We start from the raw sequence: 19,288 nt of genomic DNA, 5'->3' as shown, positions 1-19,288 counted from the left end.
TGATACCCTAATCTTTTGTGCCAGCAGCCAGTTTGTAACTAAACAACGAAGCCAAGTGATGTGTGCTTTGCCTCCCCTTAGTTTTACATGATGTTTCACTCCAGGCCCTGCAGGCCCTCCTCAGAGTCCTCAAAGAAGGAAATGCTCCCCCCGCCACCTGTGTCCTCGTCCTCCCAGAAGCCAGCCAAGCCTGCACATAAGAGGTCAAAGCGGGAAGCAGACACCTGTGGCCAGGACCCTCCCAAAAGTGCCAGCAGTACCAAGAGCAACCACAAAGACTCTTCCACTCCCAAGCACAGAAGAGTAGAGGGGAAGGGCTCCAGAAGCTCCTCGGAGCACAAGGTGAGCGGCGGCGGCGGCCATTGTGTAAGGTGGGATGCATTGCTGTACCTTTACGTTCCCAAAGAAGACGAATTCCTAATGATGGCACTTCACAACTGTCCATTGCTTTTAATAAGGCAATTGTTTGTGTTTAAAATGCTAGTTTTTGGAGGGAGAGTAAAAGGTAGTTAATAATACACAAAGATTTAGGTGTCAGTTTATTATTCTTACAGTGATTTCAGAGGTGAAAAATCAAAATAGATTTTTGTGCTAGTTTTTGATTGGGTGTTTTACAGTAAGAAATTGTTCCCCTGTGTAGTTGTGCTTTGAATATTTGATCTCAGATACTTTCATTCTAGGTTATAATGGGGGGAAATGATCCACTTTCTCAAATAAAAGTTCCTCTCTTCTTGTTAATCTGGGTGGAGTGGGGTGGTGTGTTTGGATTGACTAAGAGAAAATGTTATGTGTGGCTTTGTGACTTCTCTGATCTCTTGGACATTCTTGCCTTTTTGAGTCCCCAGTTCAGTCAGAACCACCGCTTCAGTTGAATCTGTAGCTGAGGAAGTGTTTAACCAGGGTCGATTGTGCATTGTTTGATTTACTCTTTTTTGAAACTACTCTTTTGAGCTATTTAAGAGGGATGGTACTTTTAGGACAGTGGTCTTCAATGTTAGAGTGTAATCTGAATACTGATTTTATTTTTTTAAAGGGTTCTTCCGGAGATACTGCAAATCCTTTTCCAGTGCCTTCTTTGCCAAATGGTAACTCTAAACCAGGGAAGCCTCAAGTGAAGTTTGACAAGTAAGACTTCAGATGCTTGCTTCTTGCTCTTTTTTGTTTGTTTTCGATTCCACCCCCCCCCCAAGATGGAGTCTCACTCTGTCACTCAGGCTGGAGTGTAGTGGCACGATCTCGGCTCACTGCAACCTCCACCTCCTGGGTTCAAGTGATTCTCCTGCTTCAGTCTCCCAAGTAGTTGGGACTACAGGCATGAGCCATCATGCCTGGCTAACTTTTTTTGTATTTTTAGTAGAGACAGGTTTTACCGTGTTGGTCAGGCTGGTCTCAAACTCCTGACCTCAAATGATCCGCCTGCCTCGGCCTCCCAAAGTGCCGGGATTACAGGCATGAGCCACCACACTCAGCCACTTTTTGCTCTTTCTTCCTCCATTTTCTCCTCTCCTCCTTATTTCCACTTCTCCGTCTTTGTTTACCCTCTGCCCTCCCCTTGCTGTCCTCCCATCCTTTTTCACTCTTGGTCTTAAGTTATCTTGCCCTAGTCTAGTAATCTTTGGCTCATATAACCTGTCCCTGGTTTTTCTTCTTCTTTTTCGCTCATATAACCTGTCCCTGGTTTTTCTTCTTCTTTTTCAGACAACAAGCAGACCTTCACATGAGGGAGGCAAAAAAGTTGAAGCAGAAAGCAGAGTTAATGGTTAGTATTGGCTCTTTATCTCTTTGTAGAATGTATTCTCATAGTAAAAAGGATTTTTTGGTAGTCTCCATTCTACTGTATTCCCTATCACTCAGCATATGTGTGGTAGAAAGAAGGGGGTGCAGCAGGCGCAGGAGAAAGGAGTGTGTGGGCCCTACTGTTGGCCACAACATACGCACGCAGCAAAATCAGGACCTTAATGATTAAGCGGTAGGTGGTTCTTGGTGGTATTATTTTCTTTGGCTCCACTGATTCAGTCTGATCATGGGCAGATATATAGAGGACCTAGTCACACGTTTTATATCTAAGTCAGTGAAAGATAATCTACCTGCTGGTGATTTAATGCATAGGTGCCTTTTTATTCCACTGCATCAATTCCTTGGATGTGAAAAATGAGTCCTGCTGTTGAAACTCAGTCAACGTGTGTTCACTCTAAGACATTTCACAAGGCAGGGAAGCCTGTTTACATTCCAAAATTATCTTACAGCCTTGAGAGGCTGACCCAAAGGAAGAGTTGAGCTAGGCTATTAGATGAGATTTTAAGATGAAGGTAATAATTATACTGTTGGTAAACATGCTTTAAAGCCATGAATTCTCTTTACCTATTGGCTTTTGGACTTTCTGAAAGATGGTGGTTTTGTAGTTCATTGTGTACATAATTATGCTTTTACATCACTACTGCAGTAAATACAATGAGATAATGTTTGCCCTTTGTCATGTGTAGATATCCAAGACTCTGGGGCTTTTGCTTATGTAGTGAGTCCCTAAACCTAAATCCCCACAAATGCAAAAAATGCAGAAACCTCCCTGGAAAGCCATATATTGAACTTTGTTACACAGAGGAAGGGCATGAGTTGACTTTTTTGGTCCACATGTAAACCTAATCACACATTTCAGACACCCACAGGGGTCTGAATCAGATTGATTCACCAACAAGATCCTGGCCTGGCGCTCTTCATCCCTCATCTGCAGACCTGTATCTCTTCTGAGACTCTTTCATCAGATACCCTTGCATTAGGCAAAATGTTGATTCTTTACCATGCTGAATTCTGTAAGATAGTCAAATACAGGCCTGTCTAGCCCTGTCCCTAAAACTACCCTGTACCAGGGTGACCTAAGTCAGATTAAGCATCTGAGATTGGCCAGGCGTGGTGGCTCATGCCTATTATCCCAGCACTTTGGGAAGCCGAGGTGGGTGGATCATGGGGTCAGGAGATCGAGACCATCCTGGCTAACATGGTGAAACCCCGTCTACGAGGTCAGGAGATCGAGACCATCCTGGCTAACACGGTGAAACCCCGTCTCTACTAAAAAATGCAAAAAATTAGCTGGGCCCGGTGGTAGGCGCCTATAGTCCCACCTGCTAGGGAGGCTGAGGCAGGAGAATTGCTTGAACCTGGGAAGCAGAGCTTGCAGTGAGCCGAGATAGCGCCACTGCACTCCAGCCTGGGTGACAGAGCAAAAACAAAAAGAATCTGAGATTGTGCCAAGCAGTGGTTTCAGCAGCTTCCAGTTTACCAAGCTTGTTACTGGAACTGTGTGAATCTTTGGAGTTTTGGAAAGAGTAAATATTTCGCACTGTCAGCCAGTTATCTAAAGCTTACCTTGACATTGGACACTTTCAGTACTAGATTCCGCGTTATTCAAAGGAGTAACAGTCATCCTCTGGGGAACTTTGTTTTTAATCTATTCATATGCATATGTTCTTTCTCCTTACCTAAGGTGACTGTACATCCCAGTGTGCCAGGACAGTCCTAGTTTGTGCCTGTTTCATCTCAGTTTGAGAAATAATTGTATCCTGTTTCACTCTTAAAATATACCAGTTTGGACAATAGGCCCCTGTGGCCACTCACTCCATAACAATCTCCCTTAACTGCATACTGTTTCGAAGATATGCCTTTGGTGTTCCAAATAGTTATGTACCCAACTGAGTAGAAAGGGATGTATTTCTTCTCTACGTTGTCTTCAACTGATGCATAGGGAAACTACTTTAACAGTGTTTCAGGAGATACATGGAATCACAGAAATATGGGCATTATTGGCCTTATGATATACTTATCTAAAGGAAGTGAATATTGACAAATTGCTATATAGTATTGTAGTTTAGTTCATTTCTAGCCTAAAGCCAATATTAACTTTGGAAATCCCATGAAAGAGATGATGTTGAATAAGCATATTTGGAGAATTAAGTTCCCATCAGTGAAGCAAACCAGTCATACCAAATACTGCTGATTAATTGGGGAATACTCATTTGATTTTTGTTCTGTCACTAATCTGACCCTTAGTTCTCCAGAAAAAGTATTTTTTGATTAAGTTACTTTTTAAAATAAAAAATTTTAGAATAATTGAATATTCTGAAATATACATGTATACATATGTACATATACATGTGTATGTGTATAGCAGCCTAGTTTGTTCTGGTACTGGTAAAACATGAGAACAGTATGCACTCAAATCATTCTGTTGTCAGCTCACTGAGAGAAGCGTTTCCACCCCATGTAGAGTGCAGCAGCATCCCTAAGTAGCATGACAGCCCATACCCTCTCATTGCCGACGTGTCTCCAGCTCCTTAGATTCCACTTATGTCTTTACTCTTTTCCTTTCCTTTCCTTTCCTTTCTTTTCCTTTCGCTTTCTTTTCTTTTCCTTTCCCTTTCTTTTCCTTTCTTTCTTTTCTTTTCCTTCCTTTCTTTTTTTTTTTTTTTTTTTGCGATGGAGTCTCGCTCTGTCGCCCAGGCTGGAGTGCAGTGGCATGATCTCGGCTCACTGTAACCTCTGCCTCCCAGATTCAAGCAATTCTCCTGCCTCAGCCTCCCAAGTAGCTGGGATTACAGGCCCGCCAACATGCCTGGCTAATTTTTATGTAGAGACAGCAGTTTCACCGTGTTGGCCAGACTGGTCTCAAACTCCTGACCTCAAGTGATCCACCTCCCTCGGCCTCCCAAAGTGCTGGGATTACAGGCGTGAGCCACCACGCCCGGCCCATATTTTCATTCTTTCCTTTTGAACATAGCAAATACAAAGCAGAAATTACAAACGCTAATCAGTTGCTCTCGATGTGCGATGTGCAGTACATATGCCATATGTGGAGAGAAAGACACAGTTACATCACACTGTCATCAGCTGCACTCGCCGCATGCCACTTAGAAGGGTGCTACATGACAAGGTGTGTATTCAGGTGTAGGGTGACCACCAGTATCTGGTTTTGTTCATATTTCTACGTTCCCTTTAAGGGACTCTGAAATGTTACCCCTGTTGACCTGGGGGGATGGCTTTGTGCACTAAAGCAGACGTCAAAGGAGATTAATCTGTTGGGCTGTAAGATGCATAAAACAATTATTGTTAGCTATTATATCTAACATGCTCATAAACCAAGAGTGTTTTCTGCTTTTTAGTAAACTTCAGCACACACAAAGAAATATGTGTCTGCATTACTCTAGACATGTGGGATAATCTGTTTCTCAAGAAAGTCACAGAATGAGTAATTGCACACTGATAACAAGGAGACTGTGTACTTACTGCCTGGGTTTGGATATGTGCTTTCATAAGGCTTTGAGAGCATGGTCTTAATACAGGATCGTTTTCTTTTTCCTAATGAATTTCTGCTAAAAGAGTTTTCAGCAGGTCATAGCTAACAGGCTTTGGTTATCCTTTTTAGTTCATTCATCCTCACACTTCTCCCTGGCCATAGTTAAACTAAGACAGTGGAGGGAAGTCACACTAAAGAATGTGGGTGAGAAACTAAAGCAAGGTTTGTCTTCAGCCTAACAATCACCACGTTCTTCTCCCGCAGACGGACAAGGTTGGAAAGGCTTTTAAGTACCTGGAAGCCGTCTTGTCCTTGATTGAGTGTGGAATTGCCACAGAGTCTGAAAGCCCGGCATCCAAGTCAGCTTACTCTGTCTACTCTGAAACTGTAGATCTCATTAAGTAAGTGCCAAGTCATTGTGCTTTCCTTTTCTTTCCTCACCTTTATTGTCTTAATCCATTTGAACCTTAGTGTGAAGATGGCTCAATAAAGGGGAGCCTTTAAAAAGTTATTGGTCCAAGAACTAGTTTTTGTCCTAAACTAAAATTGCGTTCTAGATGAAGTGCTAGCACAGAGTAACTGGGTCCAACTACATCATTTTGCTAAGTGCACCAAGAAGTGCCAGAGCTTTCAGGGAGAGGTTGGTTTTTTCCAGTTTAACTTTCTTATCAGATGACCTCTCCTCTCAGTTTAAGCTTCTACTTTGTTTACTTACCTACATTTCAACAGGGGACTCAGTGAGGACACAACTTTACTTGGTTTCAAGAGGTAGACAAGCCACGCAAGAGGCATGTCCTCGCCTGGTTTTCTCAGTGGCCTGGATTGCTGCTCTAAAGCCTTGGGTTTTTCATTTTCTTCCTGTGATGCTCTCATCTGTTTAACATCTTCAGGAGAAGTCAATATAAAATGGAAACAAGCATAATAAGTTGTATTTGTGTCTGCCTTTGTTTAAAACCTGATGTACTTTTATGTTTTCCTGTAGATTCATAATGTCATTAAAATCCTTCTCAGATGCCACAGCACCAACACAAGAGAAAATATTTGCTGTTTTATGGTGTGTATTTTCCTTTGTCTAAATAGTACTAAATTTGTTTTTGCATCTGTTGATGTTACAAAAAGATTTTGAAATTTGTTTTCTTAATGTGAAAATTATGAAAAGCAAGTCAGTACTTTGGTCAAAAGGTTAATCCCCCACTGATAGTTCTTACAAAATGGTATCTGCTGCCATTTTTCTGATGGCTTGTTAAATGCTTTGGTCTTGTGATATAAATTATATCCTTGTGTTTTCCACCAGCATTTACTTTTAGGATAGTATGAACAGAGCAGTAAGATTCTTTACATACCAACTCACACAGGTGGGGAAAACGCAGTGTGTTCGTTAGGCTGTAGAAGGTGAGATGACTGCTTTTCTGTCGTCTGATAGTCACGTGCAGTTTCCCTTCTGTCTTTGTTCATAGCATGCGTTGCCAGTCCATTTTGAACATGGCGATGTTTCGTTGTAAAAAAGACATAGCAATAAAGTATTCTCGTACTCTTAATAAACACTTCGAGAGTTCTTCCAAAGTCGCCCAGGCACCTTCTCCATGCATTGCAAGGTAACTCTAATATAAATAATTTCCAAAATTGAGTCATTTCTTTCTTTACTTCTTGCTTTGTGACCATTTGTATGCTTACATATGTGAGTTTGTCTTTTCAAAAATTGTTGGCTTCAACTATGTGCTGATTGCTCCTAAATTTAAATTATTAGCATATTTCTACCTTTTTGAGAAATAGTTATAAATCAAGGTTCTTGCTGATTGGAAAACATAAAAAGGTAATTGCAAAGAATATAGAATTGAGATTTTTGAGCTTTGAGGGTTGGTTTGTTTTTTTGAGACAGAGTCTTGCTGTGTTGCCCAGGCTGGAATGCAGTGCTGCAATCTTGACTCACTGCAACCTCCACCTCCTGGGTTCAAGCGATTCTCCTGCCTCAGCCTCCCGAGTAGTTGGGATTACAGGTCTGTGCCGCCACCAGGCCCAGCTAATTTTTGTATTTTTAGTAGAGATGGGGTTTTCACCACTTTGACCAGATTGGTCTCGAACTCCTCACCTCACATGATCTGCCTGCCTTGGGCTCCCAAAGTGCGGGGATGCCACAGGTGTGAGCCACTGCGTCCGGCCGAGCTTTGAGGAGCTTTAGATAAGCCGAAGAACACAAAACAAGAGGCAGAGCCATCAGAACCAGAGCCAGAGTCCTTTCTCTCTGTGTGTGTGTCACATAGCTTCTTGGCATTTCAGTAAACAAGACATTTCCAGAGCCATATGCCCTTCATCTTCTCCAGGATCCACACCAGTAATACTAAGAATGAAAATGATTAGCAAAATTATTTTCCCCACTTTGTGAACTAAAATTGTTCGTGTATGCTCTTAAGTTATTAGGAAAAAAAAAAAAAAAGAATCCTTGTACAAGTGTTTTTAAAATGAAGTTGGAATTTTCTTCCCTGTAGTCCTTGCCTAGTATTTTTTAATTTGGTCATACTCCTTGTGAAGTTCCTAGTTCTGATAAGTTTTGCTATTTTAAGAATATCACTTACACGACTGCCCTATTTCTAGCACAGTCAAAAGAAGAGACTCCCATATGGCCTCTCTTAAAAAAGAAAGTCCTGATTAAGAAGTAACTTCATATTACCTCTGAAGATTTTCATGGCTGCTGCGTCTGAGATATTATTCTAAGCTAATAGATTGTCAGTCACATTATTTTAGATAACTCCTTCAATCGTTTGTCCATCCAGTATATACTGAGCACCTTCTTCATACCAAACCTTGTTTTAGGTACTGGGGATACAGTGGACAAGAACCACTGCCCTCATGGAGCTTTCACTCTACTCTTTGCAAATGTACATTCTGCTAGGTCCGTGCAGCCCAAAGGGCAGGTGTAACATCATGAGGCTACTGCCACTGAGCCATCTTTCCATTTTATATTCATTAACTCTTTTTTATTTAATCCACATTGAGTCACATGTTAACTTGCAGGTCCAGATATTCAGCCAAGAGTGGAGTAAAGAGGAGATTGAGTCTTCTGATGCATGATACTTATATTAGTTCATTCATTGACTCGGCAAGTATTTATCAGGAGCCTGCTTTTAGCACCCATTGTGCTAAGCACTACTAATGCAAAAATTAATAAGACATAATTTCTGCTGTGACCCAGGAAAAGGAATAAACAGTAGATAAATGCAAGAAAAGAGAGATGTGCAAGTGGTGGCAGAAAGGAAGCTGTGATGTATCCAGGGTATCCACAGTGTCTAAAAGAATGCATGGTACAGAGCAGGTGCTCGGTTAGTGTTTACTGAGTGGATGAAAGGATGAAATACAGATGGGTGCACACACATACGCATACATTACATACATAGAGTATTGTCTTACTAGGAGATTCCAGGCAGAGGAAGTAGACTCTGCGAATGGCATGGGAAAGCATATTTGGAATACAGATTAGCTCAGCATGGTGTCTCGTTTTCCTTGTAGGAGTGACTTTAGCAGTGGTTATCATTTTGGCAGGTGTGTAGTGAAACTTTGTGTCTTGGACTGTAGTCCCAGACACGTAAATCTGTGATCTGGGGGCTACTGGTGACTGACTGACCAGTTCTCTCTTCTCTTCCGCCTCCCAGAAGCACAGGCACACCATCCCCTCTTTCCCCAATGCCTTCTCCTGCCAGCTCCGTAGGGTCCCAGTCAAGTGCTGGCAGTGTGGGGAGCAGTGGGGTGGCAGCCACCATCAGCACCCCAGTCACTATCCAGAATATGACATCTTCCTATGTCACCATCACGTCCCATGTTCTTACCGCCTTTGACCTTTGGGAGCAGGCCGAGGCGCTCACAAGGAAGAATAAAGGTAAATAAATGGCTTTGTGGTGGTAATTACTGGGGTGTGTGGATTGGGAGGAAATAACATTGGTTTATATTTTAAGTTCAGTTTCTTGGAGAAAAGGAAATGTGTAGCTGTTTACTTTAATTATATTTTCTCCATTCAGCCTCAGAACCTAGTTGCAATTATTCCTTGAGCACTGTGGCGTGGAGCTGAATTTCTGTGGCTAGATCTTAGCAAAACCAAAATAGAAGTGGTTTTAGCGTCTTGCCCCTTCTGAAATTCTCTTGTCATTATTTCAGCCTGAGCTCAAATGCTAGCTGAAAGGCAAGGCAAATGAGGAAGAGGAGTCACTGGCTGTTCCTAGGCTCAGCACTTTGGAGATACAAAGTAGCATAACCCAAATACTGAGATTATTGTTTGTTTTTAGTATATGTTAAGAAAGATAGTAGCTATAGTACGAGAGATGCAGTGTAGTAAACATTATTGAGACTTGTTTAGGGAAGAAGACCCTTGGAGAAATGCAAGGTTTAGGAGAGTTGGAACCAGCTGGCTGTAACCACTTACTTTCCACATAGCCTCTTAGGGCCTTATCCATCTTATCAAACTGGTAATACTTTTAACTTTTTTTTCCCCCCATTAATGCATCTTTTGAGGCAAAGGTATAAATTTGGTGTTTTCCAAGTGCCAGCCACTGTGCTAAGCATTATGGATTCCGCTCTAAAGCAAACCGGGTTTATACTCTAGTGGAGAATTAGCAAGCAGTGACAGTAGATTGTGATCTTTTTTCTGTGATAAAGTGCAGAATATTGTGGGGACGTACCTTCTGGAACCTTGAATTTTAATTTTTGTGTGTGCTTGTGTATTTACTTGTTTTTTTGTTTTGTTTTTGCAGAATTCTTTGCTCGGCTCAGCACAAATGTGTGCACTTTGGCCCTCAACAGCAGTTTGGTGGACCTGGTGCACTATACGCGACAGGGTTTTCAGCAGCTACTAGAATTAACCAAAACACCTTAATGGAGCCCCAGGTTGATTCAATGCCTTGGGAACTATTTTTGCACATTGGAAGCCTCAAAAACAGTCCAGACGTTTGTTTCATCAGGACACCAAACTCTAAAAAGAAGCACCACGAGATGGCCAGGACATTGGTCCACTTAAACTCTCCACAACGGTGTGATCATTGGTTGGACACTATGGTTATGCAGAAGCAGAGATGAGGAGGCTGGCCCCAGAGATGATCTTGCCCTTCCTAACTAAAGGACAGAAGTGCAATGTAGCTTAAATGGGTGTATGAATGGTCTGGAAACATTTCTTTTTTTTTTTTTTCTTTTTTTTTTTTTTTAACCAGCAGAATACAAGTTGCAAATGAAATGAGGAGAAGCAGTTTCAACTCTGAAAGTGAATTTATATCATCTCGGTAGCCACACTAGTCCATTCCCAGAAGGAAATTTTTTTTTAACAATGACTTTTGGTGAAGGGTTTTGTGGATGATTTTTTCTTTCTTTTGAGTTTTGGGAGAAATACTTGTTTAATAACTTCTAATGGCCATCTGTAAACCATAAGTAATGAAGGACTCCACTGTGCCCCACTTTCTGCCAATGAACAGTGGCTTGATAATACCAAGTATTGTTGTAATTTATAAAATTGAAGGCAACCCCTGCTCCTGCCGCCCCCCACCCCCCATTGCCTAGAGTGCTGCACATTCACCCCAGCTCTGACTTCTCTGTTTCTGTGCTGAAAGTCAGCCCACGTCGGAGCGGTGAGGAGGAGCCACAGCGCATGGGGTGCCACCTCGAGGTCTGCACGGGAGGACTTGGCGCTGCCATTTCCCACCCCTGCTTCAGCAAAAGGGACTCTCTAACAGGGCAGTCACTGTTGACTCTATTCTGAATTTCCTACCTTGGGGAAGAAGGGAACCAACGTTTATACCTGACCAGATGGCTAAAGTGCTTTTAAAGTTTTGTTTGAGTAGAGCTGGAATTTGAGGTGCTGATCTGTGGTCTACAGTTATGTGGTAACTCATGTTGTCCAACCAACTCAGAGTTTTGTCAGTGAACAAGAAAAATGAAATCTGCTTCTTAGAGAGGCTATATTTTTCTGCTACAAATTATTTTATATTTATAGCAAAACTAGACTTTCAGAGTCTTTGATTGTCTAGGGGAAGTTAACTCCCTGAGAGGATGTAGAGATTTGGGGTGTTTAATTAGACTTTTGAAAAACTCGTCACCACATGCCTTCACTCCAGAGTGTTCTCAGCTGGATTTGATTTGGTTGAGGAGGAACTGTGGCCCTCCGTAAGTTATTGCCATAGTGTATACATTAAACCAAGTCCATTTTGAATGACCTAAAATGAAATAACACAATCAGAAATCCCATGTGCCCATAAGCACAGCTTTTTCTTTTTCATTGAAACCTTAATGGTTATTGGAAACATTACTTTGAGTGCAGTGTTTTTAAAAGCCAATTCTTTTTTATCCCTTTTAGAAGTAGAATGTGCACACTTACTACAATTGGGGAGTGTCATCTCTATAACTAGTTTTCTCCACCTTTGCCCTATTCTGACCCGCTACGTGTTTCCTACCAAGCGTGTTTTACATTTTCCTGTTAGTGGAGGAGGGAGAAACATCTTTATTTGTAATGAAGACATCTAAGATCCCTTTGATGAATGCAGGAACTCTCTTGGTGATTTGTAAATAAATATACAAAGGGATATGGCGAGGGATAGGAGCGATGCTTGTCTCTCACAGTGTGAGTGGTCTGTGTGGGGCTGTTCCTTCAGTTTCTTCTCCAGACTGTTGTTTGGTTCTCACTAAGTCAGAGGTCTGGTCCCTCATGTGAAAGCCAGAGAATGGCAGCTGTAGTCATATCTGAGCATAAGACCTTGATGTGTGATTCCTGATGACCGGTTCCTTTATTCATGTTCTAATGCAAAGCCCCGGGTCCTTTCTAAACTACTAGTTTTAAAAACCTGTGTTAAATGAACAGTAATTGCCTGGTAGGTTTTGTGCGTTTGTAGCATTGTGTGTCCTCCTATATGTAAGGGACAAGGCACCAGAATCGGGCTTTATTTTGATATTGAAGATGTTATTTAACATCTTTCTTTTTTCCTTACTCCCTTAGCCATCCCCTCCCCTTTTGCCCCATCATTCCCTAGAACAAGCCACCTGTCAGTTGTGAAGGGTTGTGTTCTTTATGGCAGGTCCTGTCTATGCAGATGGTGCCAGAGCATGTGCGTGTTCTGTTGGCAAGCCACAGTGCTCCCTTGACTGAAGACATTTCCAAGTAGATTTCTCAGCCAGCTCTAAAACAGATTGCTTTTTCAGTGGCCTTACTCTGTGGGGGTTTTTTTTTCCCTTCTGAACTTGATATAAAGATTTTATTTGTCCCTTGAAAAAGTAACACATGTGCATAGATCAATTTGTACTACTTTGGTCATTGGATATTTCTGATCCTTATTGCATTGTACCTAAAAGAGAATAACTAATGGTAACCTTTTTAATAGAGTATGTGAAAGGCAGTGGCTGAGGAATCCTTAATGTTCATAGGGTGTTTTTGCTGTTACAGTTGTATATAGAAGTCTAAAGGATTTTTTTAAATCATTTGCACTTTTTCACTGCATGCTTACAATTCCCAAAGGCAAAATCTGTACTGAGGTAGATCATTTTGAAAGGATTAGATTATAAAATTAAGCCTTTGAATATGCAAAGTTCTTATAACAGTAACAGTACACACTTCACAGTAAGACAAATGCAAAGCATCTTAAGGAGTGAAAATAGAGTGTAAATCTTGCCTTTGGCACTACAAGGGGTGTGTGTGTGTGTGTGTGTGTGTGTGTGTGTCTGTGTGTCTGTGTCTGTGTCTTTAGTAGGAGATGGAAGAACACTGTTTTATTTTTAAAAGTGTTGAATTACTGAATTTAAGATCCCTGCTAAATAATGAAAAAACACTTTACTAAAATTTATCAAATTATACTGGGTTCGGATTGTGAAAACATTGGCCACCTAGTAGCAGTGATGAGGAGTGGGAGGGCCCAGCAAGCATTTATCAGAAATAAAATCACAATGGGAGGAGAATTTGACTGTCTGATATTATGATTTGATCACAATACTGAATAGGAAAAGCATCTAATATTTTGTAACAAAAAGACCTTTATATTATAGATCTGTTTTGACCAAAACGTGTAGCTATTTCCCTTGGGCAAATTGGACCACACTTATCTCCCTTGTCCTGTATTCTTTAATTTCAGGTCTCGGGATGTTTAAAAAGCTAAAATGCCCTACCCCTTTCTGGCTGAAAACTTGCCTTATTTGGTATCTTACACATTAATGTTACTAGCATCGGGAGCTTACTGGTTTATTACGATTCATCTTCAGTAATTTTTAGAAGCAAAAAGAAAACCATTGTATCCTCCACAATTAACAAAACTGTTATCTCTGATATGCAAAAGGATATAAATACATAAACAGAGAATAAGAGGCTGATTGAATTGTGCCTTTGAACCTAGTTTTGAAATACTGCTGTGTTTGTTTTGCCATGGCTTCAGGGATGCTACATGACTCTTGCGCCTTTTACTCCTCTGCTTTATGAAGTTTGAGTTGTATTTATGCATCTTAAGGTATATTAAGGCTTGAGGCTGGGCTTTTTTTTTTTTTTAATTTTTTGTACTTAAACCTGCTTGCTTCCTACCACAGATTCTTTGTTTTCCCAAACACTACAAAAAAACTTTTAAAACTTTGCCATTTCATCTATTTACACTCTTTGCCACTGATTAGCAGTATTTAAATCTTGCAAGAATATTTTGTGCTTCCTTTAGAAACACAAGAGTATAGAGTTTTCTCCCTGGAAGGTGAGAGTTAGGCATTGTAGCCATGGAGGGATGCGGGGATCGATTATGGCAGTACCTTTTTCCCTCCTGGTCTTGAGCCAGTTGCCTTTTGTTTTGGGTCCTACTTAGGATTAATGGATGTAAGATATTTTCCTGTGCCTTTATCTTGTGTCATTCTATTGGAAGGAGGTGTAATGGCAGAATAGCACAGTGTTGGGGGTTTTCCTTCAAACACTGCAAGTGATATTGCCACCATGTGAACCTCAAATATGCAATCCAGTTGTGTTGGTTTCTCGGTGACTTAGAGTGTTCATCTCTTCATGAATTGTGAGCACTGACCGTGTTCTTTAGTTCTTATTTATGGTGAGTTGACAAATACCAACTACTGCTTTTCTTTAGGTGGCTATAAATTTCTTATTGTCAGGGGGAAATGACACTATATTCTGTTCCACTGAGCGTCAGAGCTCAGCAGGCAGTGTATTGGGTAGAGAAGTGCCTATACTTCTCTATCTAAGAGGGCAGGAGGGAAACCCTATAGCTCCTTGTGAGCCTGTATATTAGTATGTTGGCCTGGAGGGGACACGGGAATAAGACCTCATAGTGAGGCTGGCCAAGCTGTGCTGGTTGGACCAGGCAGTGGCTGACGTAAGGAAGACAACTTGCTTTTCTTAAAAGTAGGTTTTTAAGCAATGCTTAACACAGGCAGTATTAACTTCACCTTTTGTTCAGGCCACCAACATGTATTGTTAAAAATACTGCACATCCCCCCTCAGATATCAAGTATACACTGTTCATGTTAGGGTGTGTGTGTGTATGTGTGTATGTATGTGTGTATGTACGCACGCATGTGTCCCAAATCTTGTTTTAATTTTTTTTTTCTGAATGTGATCGTGTTTTGGATAATACCTGAGCAGGGTTGCCTTTTTTTTATTTATTACCATTATATATTATATTATATTATATATTTTTTGCTTTCTTATAACTTTGGAGGAAATTTAAATCTTGGTATTATTAAAATTGTTTTAAAAAGGAGTAAATTTTCCAGTTGATAAATGAAAAATCACTGGTCTATCTTTAAAATAATGAGTTTTTCTTTAATTACTGTGGAATAATGTGCCAGCTCTCATCAACACAATGATTTTGTACATAGGGTAGGGAAGCAGTGATGCTCTCAGTGGGAAGATGTGCAACACAAATTAAGGGGAACTCCATGTATTTTACCTACTTCAGCAATGGAACTGCAACTTGGGGCTTTGTGAATAAAATTTAGCTGCCTTGTATAGTCGTTTGAAAGAGAATATGTGATCTGTGAGATAATTAATAGTTTTTTTTAGAAAAGTCTGCAAAAGATCTTCCCAAAGACAATGTGCCACAGATCTTTTGTTCTCTGTAATGAGGATTAATTGCTGTTTAAACAAAAACGTAATTGTTCATCTTTAAATTCTTTCCTTTTCATAAGAGGATCAAGCTGTAAAAAAACAAAAAAATTAATAAAAATTTCGAGAAATCATTGGGGTTGAATCCATGCTTTCCCTTTACCTGAATACAGTAATTCTTAATACCGTTATGTGAAATTGCCATCTATAGCCAAGGAGTTTCATGTGAACAATGTGCCCTTATTCACAATATTTATTGCTGGAATGGAGAAAGAACTGTGCTCAGAAGGCAGCTTATCCTTTTGTTCAGTTGTTCTCACTAAGATCATAATCAGACACAAATTGGCCTAACATCACTAGTGTGGCTTCTTATCCTTAACATCAACTGGAGGGTGTAGCAGTGACCAAATTTGCCGTGTAGACAGGTTTGTAGAATGTTGGTATTGAAAGGAATCTAAAGGTTATCTGGCCTTTTCACCCTTTGCCACCGTTAAAGAAAAAATATTCTTCGTGATTTCATGAAATGGGGAAGGACCTACGTGCTGAAATCTCACTTCCTTGTGTTTGGATCTGATTTTCTAGTTTGCTAATGATGTGACCCTTGGTCAAATTAACCTCTCTGCATTTCTCTTTTACAACTGTTGATATGGTATCCACCCAGTAAGATTGCAAGGATCACATTAGACGATGTATGGAGATTGCTTAGCATGGTGTGTGGCATTATGTAATCACTCAGAAACCAGTGGCTATTTGATTTCCTCCCCTTACTGCACTGCCATATCCCAACTGCTGACCCTCCAGCCGAAACTCACTGCCTTCCTCTTCCTTTTTAATTTTTTATCCTTTCAAACGTTAGATCATGCTTCACTTGGACTAGTCCTACTGAACAAACATAGACCCAACCCCTGTAAATTTATAGTAAAGTTGAAAAGTCAACAATAACTGTTGTACAAGGCATGCAATAGCAAGTGTGGGGAAAGGGAGGGAGTGTTTTAGATCTGATTGAGAAAAACTACAGGGAAAATAATTGGAACTAGGGCTTGAAAAATGGGTCTCAGTTATCAAGTCTCTTCTGGGTGTTGAACCTTCTTCACCAAAACTTTCCATATCATATCTTGTATAACTTGGTAGTAGTAGTCCAGGTATGGTTGTTCCAATTTAACCTCTTTGTTAAACATTGAGATTGTTTCTAATCTGGCGATATTATAAAGAATGTTTCCATGACCATCCCTGGAACAAAATAGTTGGGGAAATTCAAATATTTTTAATTTGGGATATTTCTTTGGAATAAATTCCAAGAAGTGGATTGTATGGTGAAAACATTCATTTTTCTTTCTTTGGGAAAATATTCAAACATATCCTGAAAAAACAGAAATAATACTATGTATACATATATACTTACCACCTAGATTCAACAATTAACATTTTACCTTATTTTTTATGTAAATGTGTGGGTGTGTACGCTCACGCTGAATAGTGAGTTGCAGACATTTCACCCCTAAAAGTTGTAGCATGCAACTGTCAGGACACTTTCCAGTGTAGTCACAATACCATTATAGGATCTAAAGTCATTTCTCAGTGCTTAATGTTCAGTCCATATTCAGATTTCTGTAGCGGCCTTCAAACTTACCTTTTGAACATGGCTTCAACTGTTTCATGCATTACACTTAGCAGTTATGTCTCTTTAGTCTTGAGAACAATACTTCCTTCACCCACCGCAAGCCTTTTTTTTTTTTTTTTTTTTTGAGACAGGCTGGAGTGCAGTGGCACAATCATAGCTCACTCTAGCACTCGGTCTATCCTCCCACCTCAGCCTCCCGAGTAGTGGGGATGACAGGCACATGCCATCATGCCCAGCTAATTTTTGTGTTTTTTATAGAGACACTGTTTCACCATGTTGTCCAGGATGGTCTTGAACTCCTGGGCTCAAGTGATCTACCCTGCCTAGGCCTCCCAAAATGCTGGGATTACAGGTGTGAGCCACCACGCCCAGGCACCCTCCCCCCTTTTTTAAATGTAATGTCCCCCATCCTCGATTTGTCTGGTTCCCCCAAATGTTCATTAATTCATTCATCTCCTGTATTTTCTATAAACTGGAAGTTCAGTCTAGAGGTCTGATTATATTTGGCAAGAATCCTTCATAGGTGATGCTGTGGGCTTCATGCTGGACCACATCAGCAGGTAATTAGAATGGTTTTTACTGTGTGATAATAAATTTGAGTCTTTGGTTAAGATATAATCACCAGAACTCTCCTTTATAAATAAGATCTTTTTCCCTATCCCCACCACCTTTCACTTGATTTTATTATAGCACACATTGATGATCCTTGCTAAAAACATGATTTCATTGGGAGTTAAAGAATGGGAAGAGTGTATTTTACAGGCTCTTGTTATTGTCACATTACCCATAGAAAAGTTTTACTGGCCGGGCGCGGTGGCTCACACCTGTAATCCCAGCACGTTGGGAGGCCAAGGCGGGTGGATCACGAGGTCAGGAGATCGAGACCATCCTGGTTAACAAGGTGAAAACCCCATCTCTACTAAAAACACAAAAATTAGCCGGGCGAGGTGGCGGGCGCCTGTAGTCCCAGCTACTCGGGAGGCTGAGGCAGGAGAACGGCGTGAACCTGGGGGGCAGAGCTTGCAGTGAGAAGAGATCGTGGCACTGCATTCCAGCCTGGGCGACACAGCAAGAATCCGTCTCAAAAAAAAAAAAGTTTTAACACATGTTTTCAGAATATCTATTTTCCAAATCCTTTACCTAACCTGGGTGTCATGTTGGAAAAGGGGAAGGGGAAAAACCACTGAACTTGATAGGTGGCAAATGGTGTGCCTGGTGTGTTTTATTCCATGGTAGACTATTTTTCCCTCACATTAAGCTGCCATTTGCAGTGCATGGGTTATGTGACTAGTATTCTAGACCCAGTTCAAATGCCCATCTTGGTAGATGTGGGGAAAGCTGTTTTCACCAGTCATACAGATTGAGTTCACCAGTCGGAAGGGTTCTGCTAATAAGGAAGGGGATGCTGAGCGATAAAGAAAAGATGATCCACTAGGCTGAAAAATGCATGTTTTTCCTTTTGATTTATGTATTTAGAGGATAGTAACCTTTTGTTAAGTATTTCTCTCCAAATTAGTTTTTTGATTTTTATTATGCTGGGCTTTAAAAGAAAAAAAATTTAAGTAGGTAGACTTCTAGCAATGTCCTTGCAGTTTCTGCTTTTGGTGTCTCCATACGGTGCATACAGACTATTTCCCAGATGCTGTACAAGGCAGTTTTACTACCACTGAATACTGGCAACTACTCTGTGACGTTGAAGCGGTAATCTCCCTTTGTGTCCTGTCTTTTATTAGCAAGTATCTGGGCACTTTTGGAGCCTGCATTATTTGAATAGGTACTGGCTCACTATTTGCCAGGGTTGTTAGGAATGTAAATTGTCACAATCCAGGCTACTTTTCAGTCAGTCATCTAGGTGGGGCTTAGAACCCTCAAATCCATTCCAAATAACTTTGCAACCCAATGTGTCTTTATCAGAATATAATCGGAGGTTTATCTGCTGTTACTTTGGTAGTGATTAGATAATTGTACTGTCTAGTCTGTTTTGTCTGAGGAACAGGACTCTTTCAGCATTTGTGGTTTTCCAGTAGACCACACTCAGCTGAAAGCAAGACTGTACTGAGACACCAAGGCTCTGATAATAAGGGCCTTTGCCCTTCCAACAGACTGAGGGCAGGCCTTGAAATACTCTTTGAACACACAATTCTATTTTAGCTTTAAAAAGACCATGTGACTCCCCTGGATAAGTGCTTTAAATCACCCTTCTCTATTATGGAGGCCCAGTCCTAACATCTCATTTACCTTATTTCATGTGTAGGAGGAAGAAACAATTACGGGTTTTGATATCTTCACTGCTAACTATTCCTATAAATTATCCTCTAAGAAACACCACCACCCC

General features: G+C 40.7%; 1 protein-coding gene across 4 annotated transcripts in view; it reads left to right on the top strand.

The window, feature by feature from the left end:
* AFF1 (AF4/FMR2 family member 1) overlaps nt 1–15,466 on the top strand; it is a 208,126-nt gene extending 192,660 nt beyond the window's left edge. For 3 of the 4 annotated variants that reach the window (XM_025385115.1, XM_025385118.1, XM_025385116.1), the window contains 8 exons: nt 105–342; nt 1,034–1,125; nt 1,699–1,759; nt 5,552–5,688; nt 6,270–6,341; nt 6,745–6,882; nt 8,935–9,158; nt 10,027–15,466. In XM_025385115.1, the coding sequence (XP_025240900.1) occupies nt 105–342; nt 1,034–1,125; nt 1,699–1,759; nt 5,552–5,688; nt 6,270–6,341; nt 6,745–6,882; nt 8,935–9,158; nt 10,027–10,148 (1,084 nt within the window). In that variant the 3' untranslated portion in view covers nt 10,149–15,466. The remainder of the gene's footprint in view (nt 1–104; nt 343–1,033; nt 1,126–1,698; nt 1,760–5,551; nt 5,689–6,269; nt 6,342–6,744; nt 6,883–8,934; nt 9,159–10,026) is intronic. The other variant, XM_025385117.1, reaches the window with a different exon arrangement.
* The last annotated feature ends 3,822 nt before the right edge of the window (nt 15,467–19,288 follow it).

Source organism: Theropithecus gelada, chromosome 5 (genome assembly GCF_003255815.1).
Source record: "Theropithecus gelada isolate Dixy chromosome 5, Tgel_1.0, whole genome shotgun sequence".
NCBI classification, from domain to species: Eukaryota; Metazoa; Chordata; class Mammalia; order Primates; family Cercopithecidae; genus Theropithecus; species Theropithecus gelada.
Note: the sequence above shows the minus strand (reverse complement) of the source record. Positions and strands in the feature narration are given on the sequence as shown.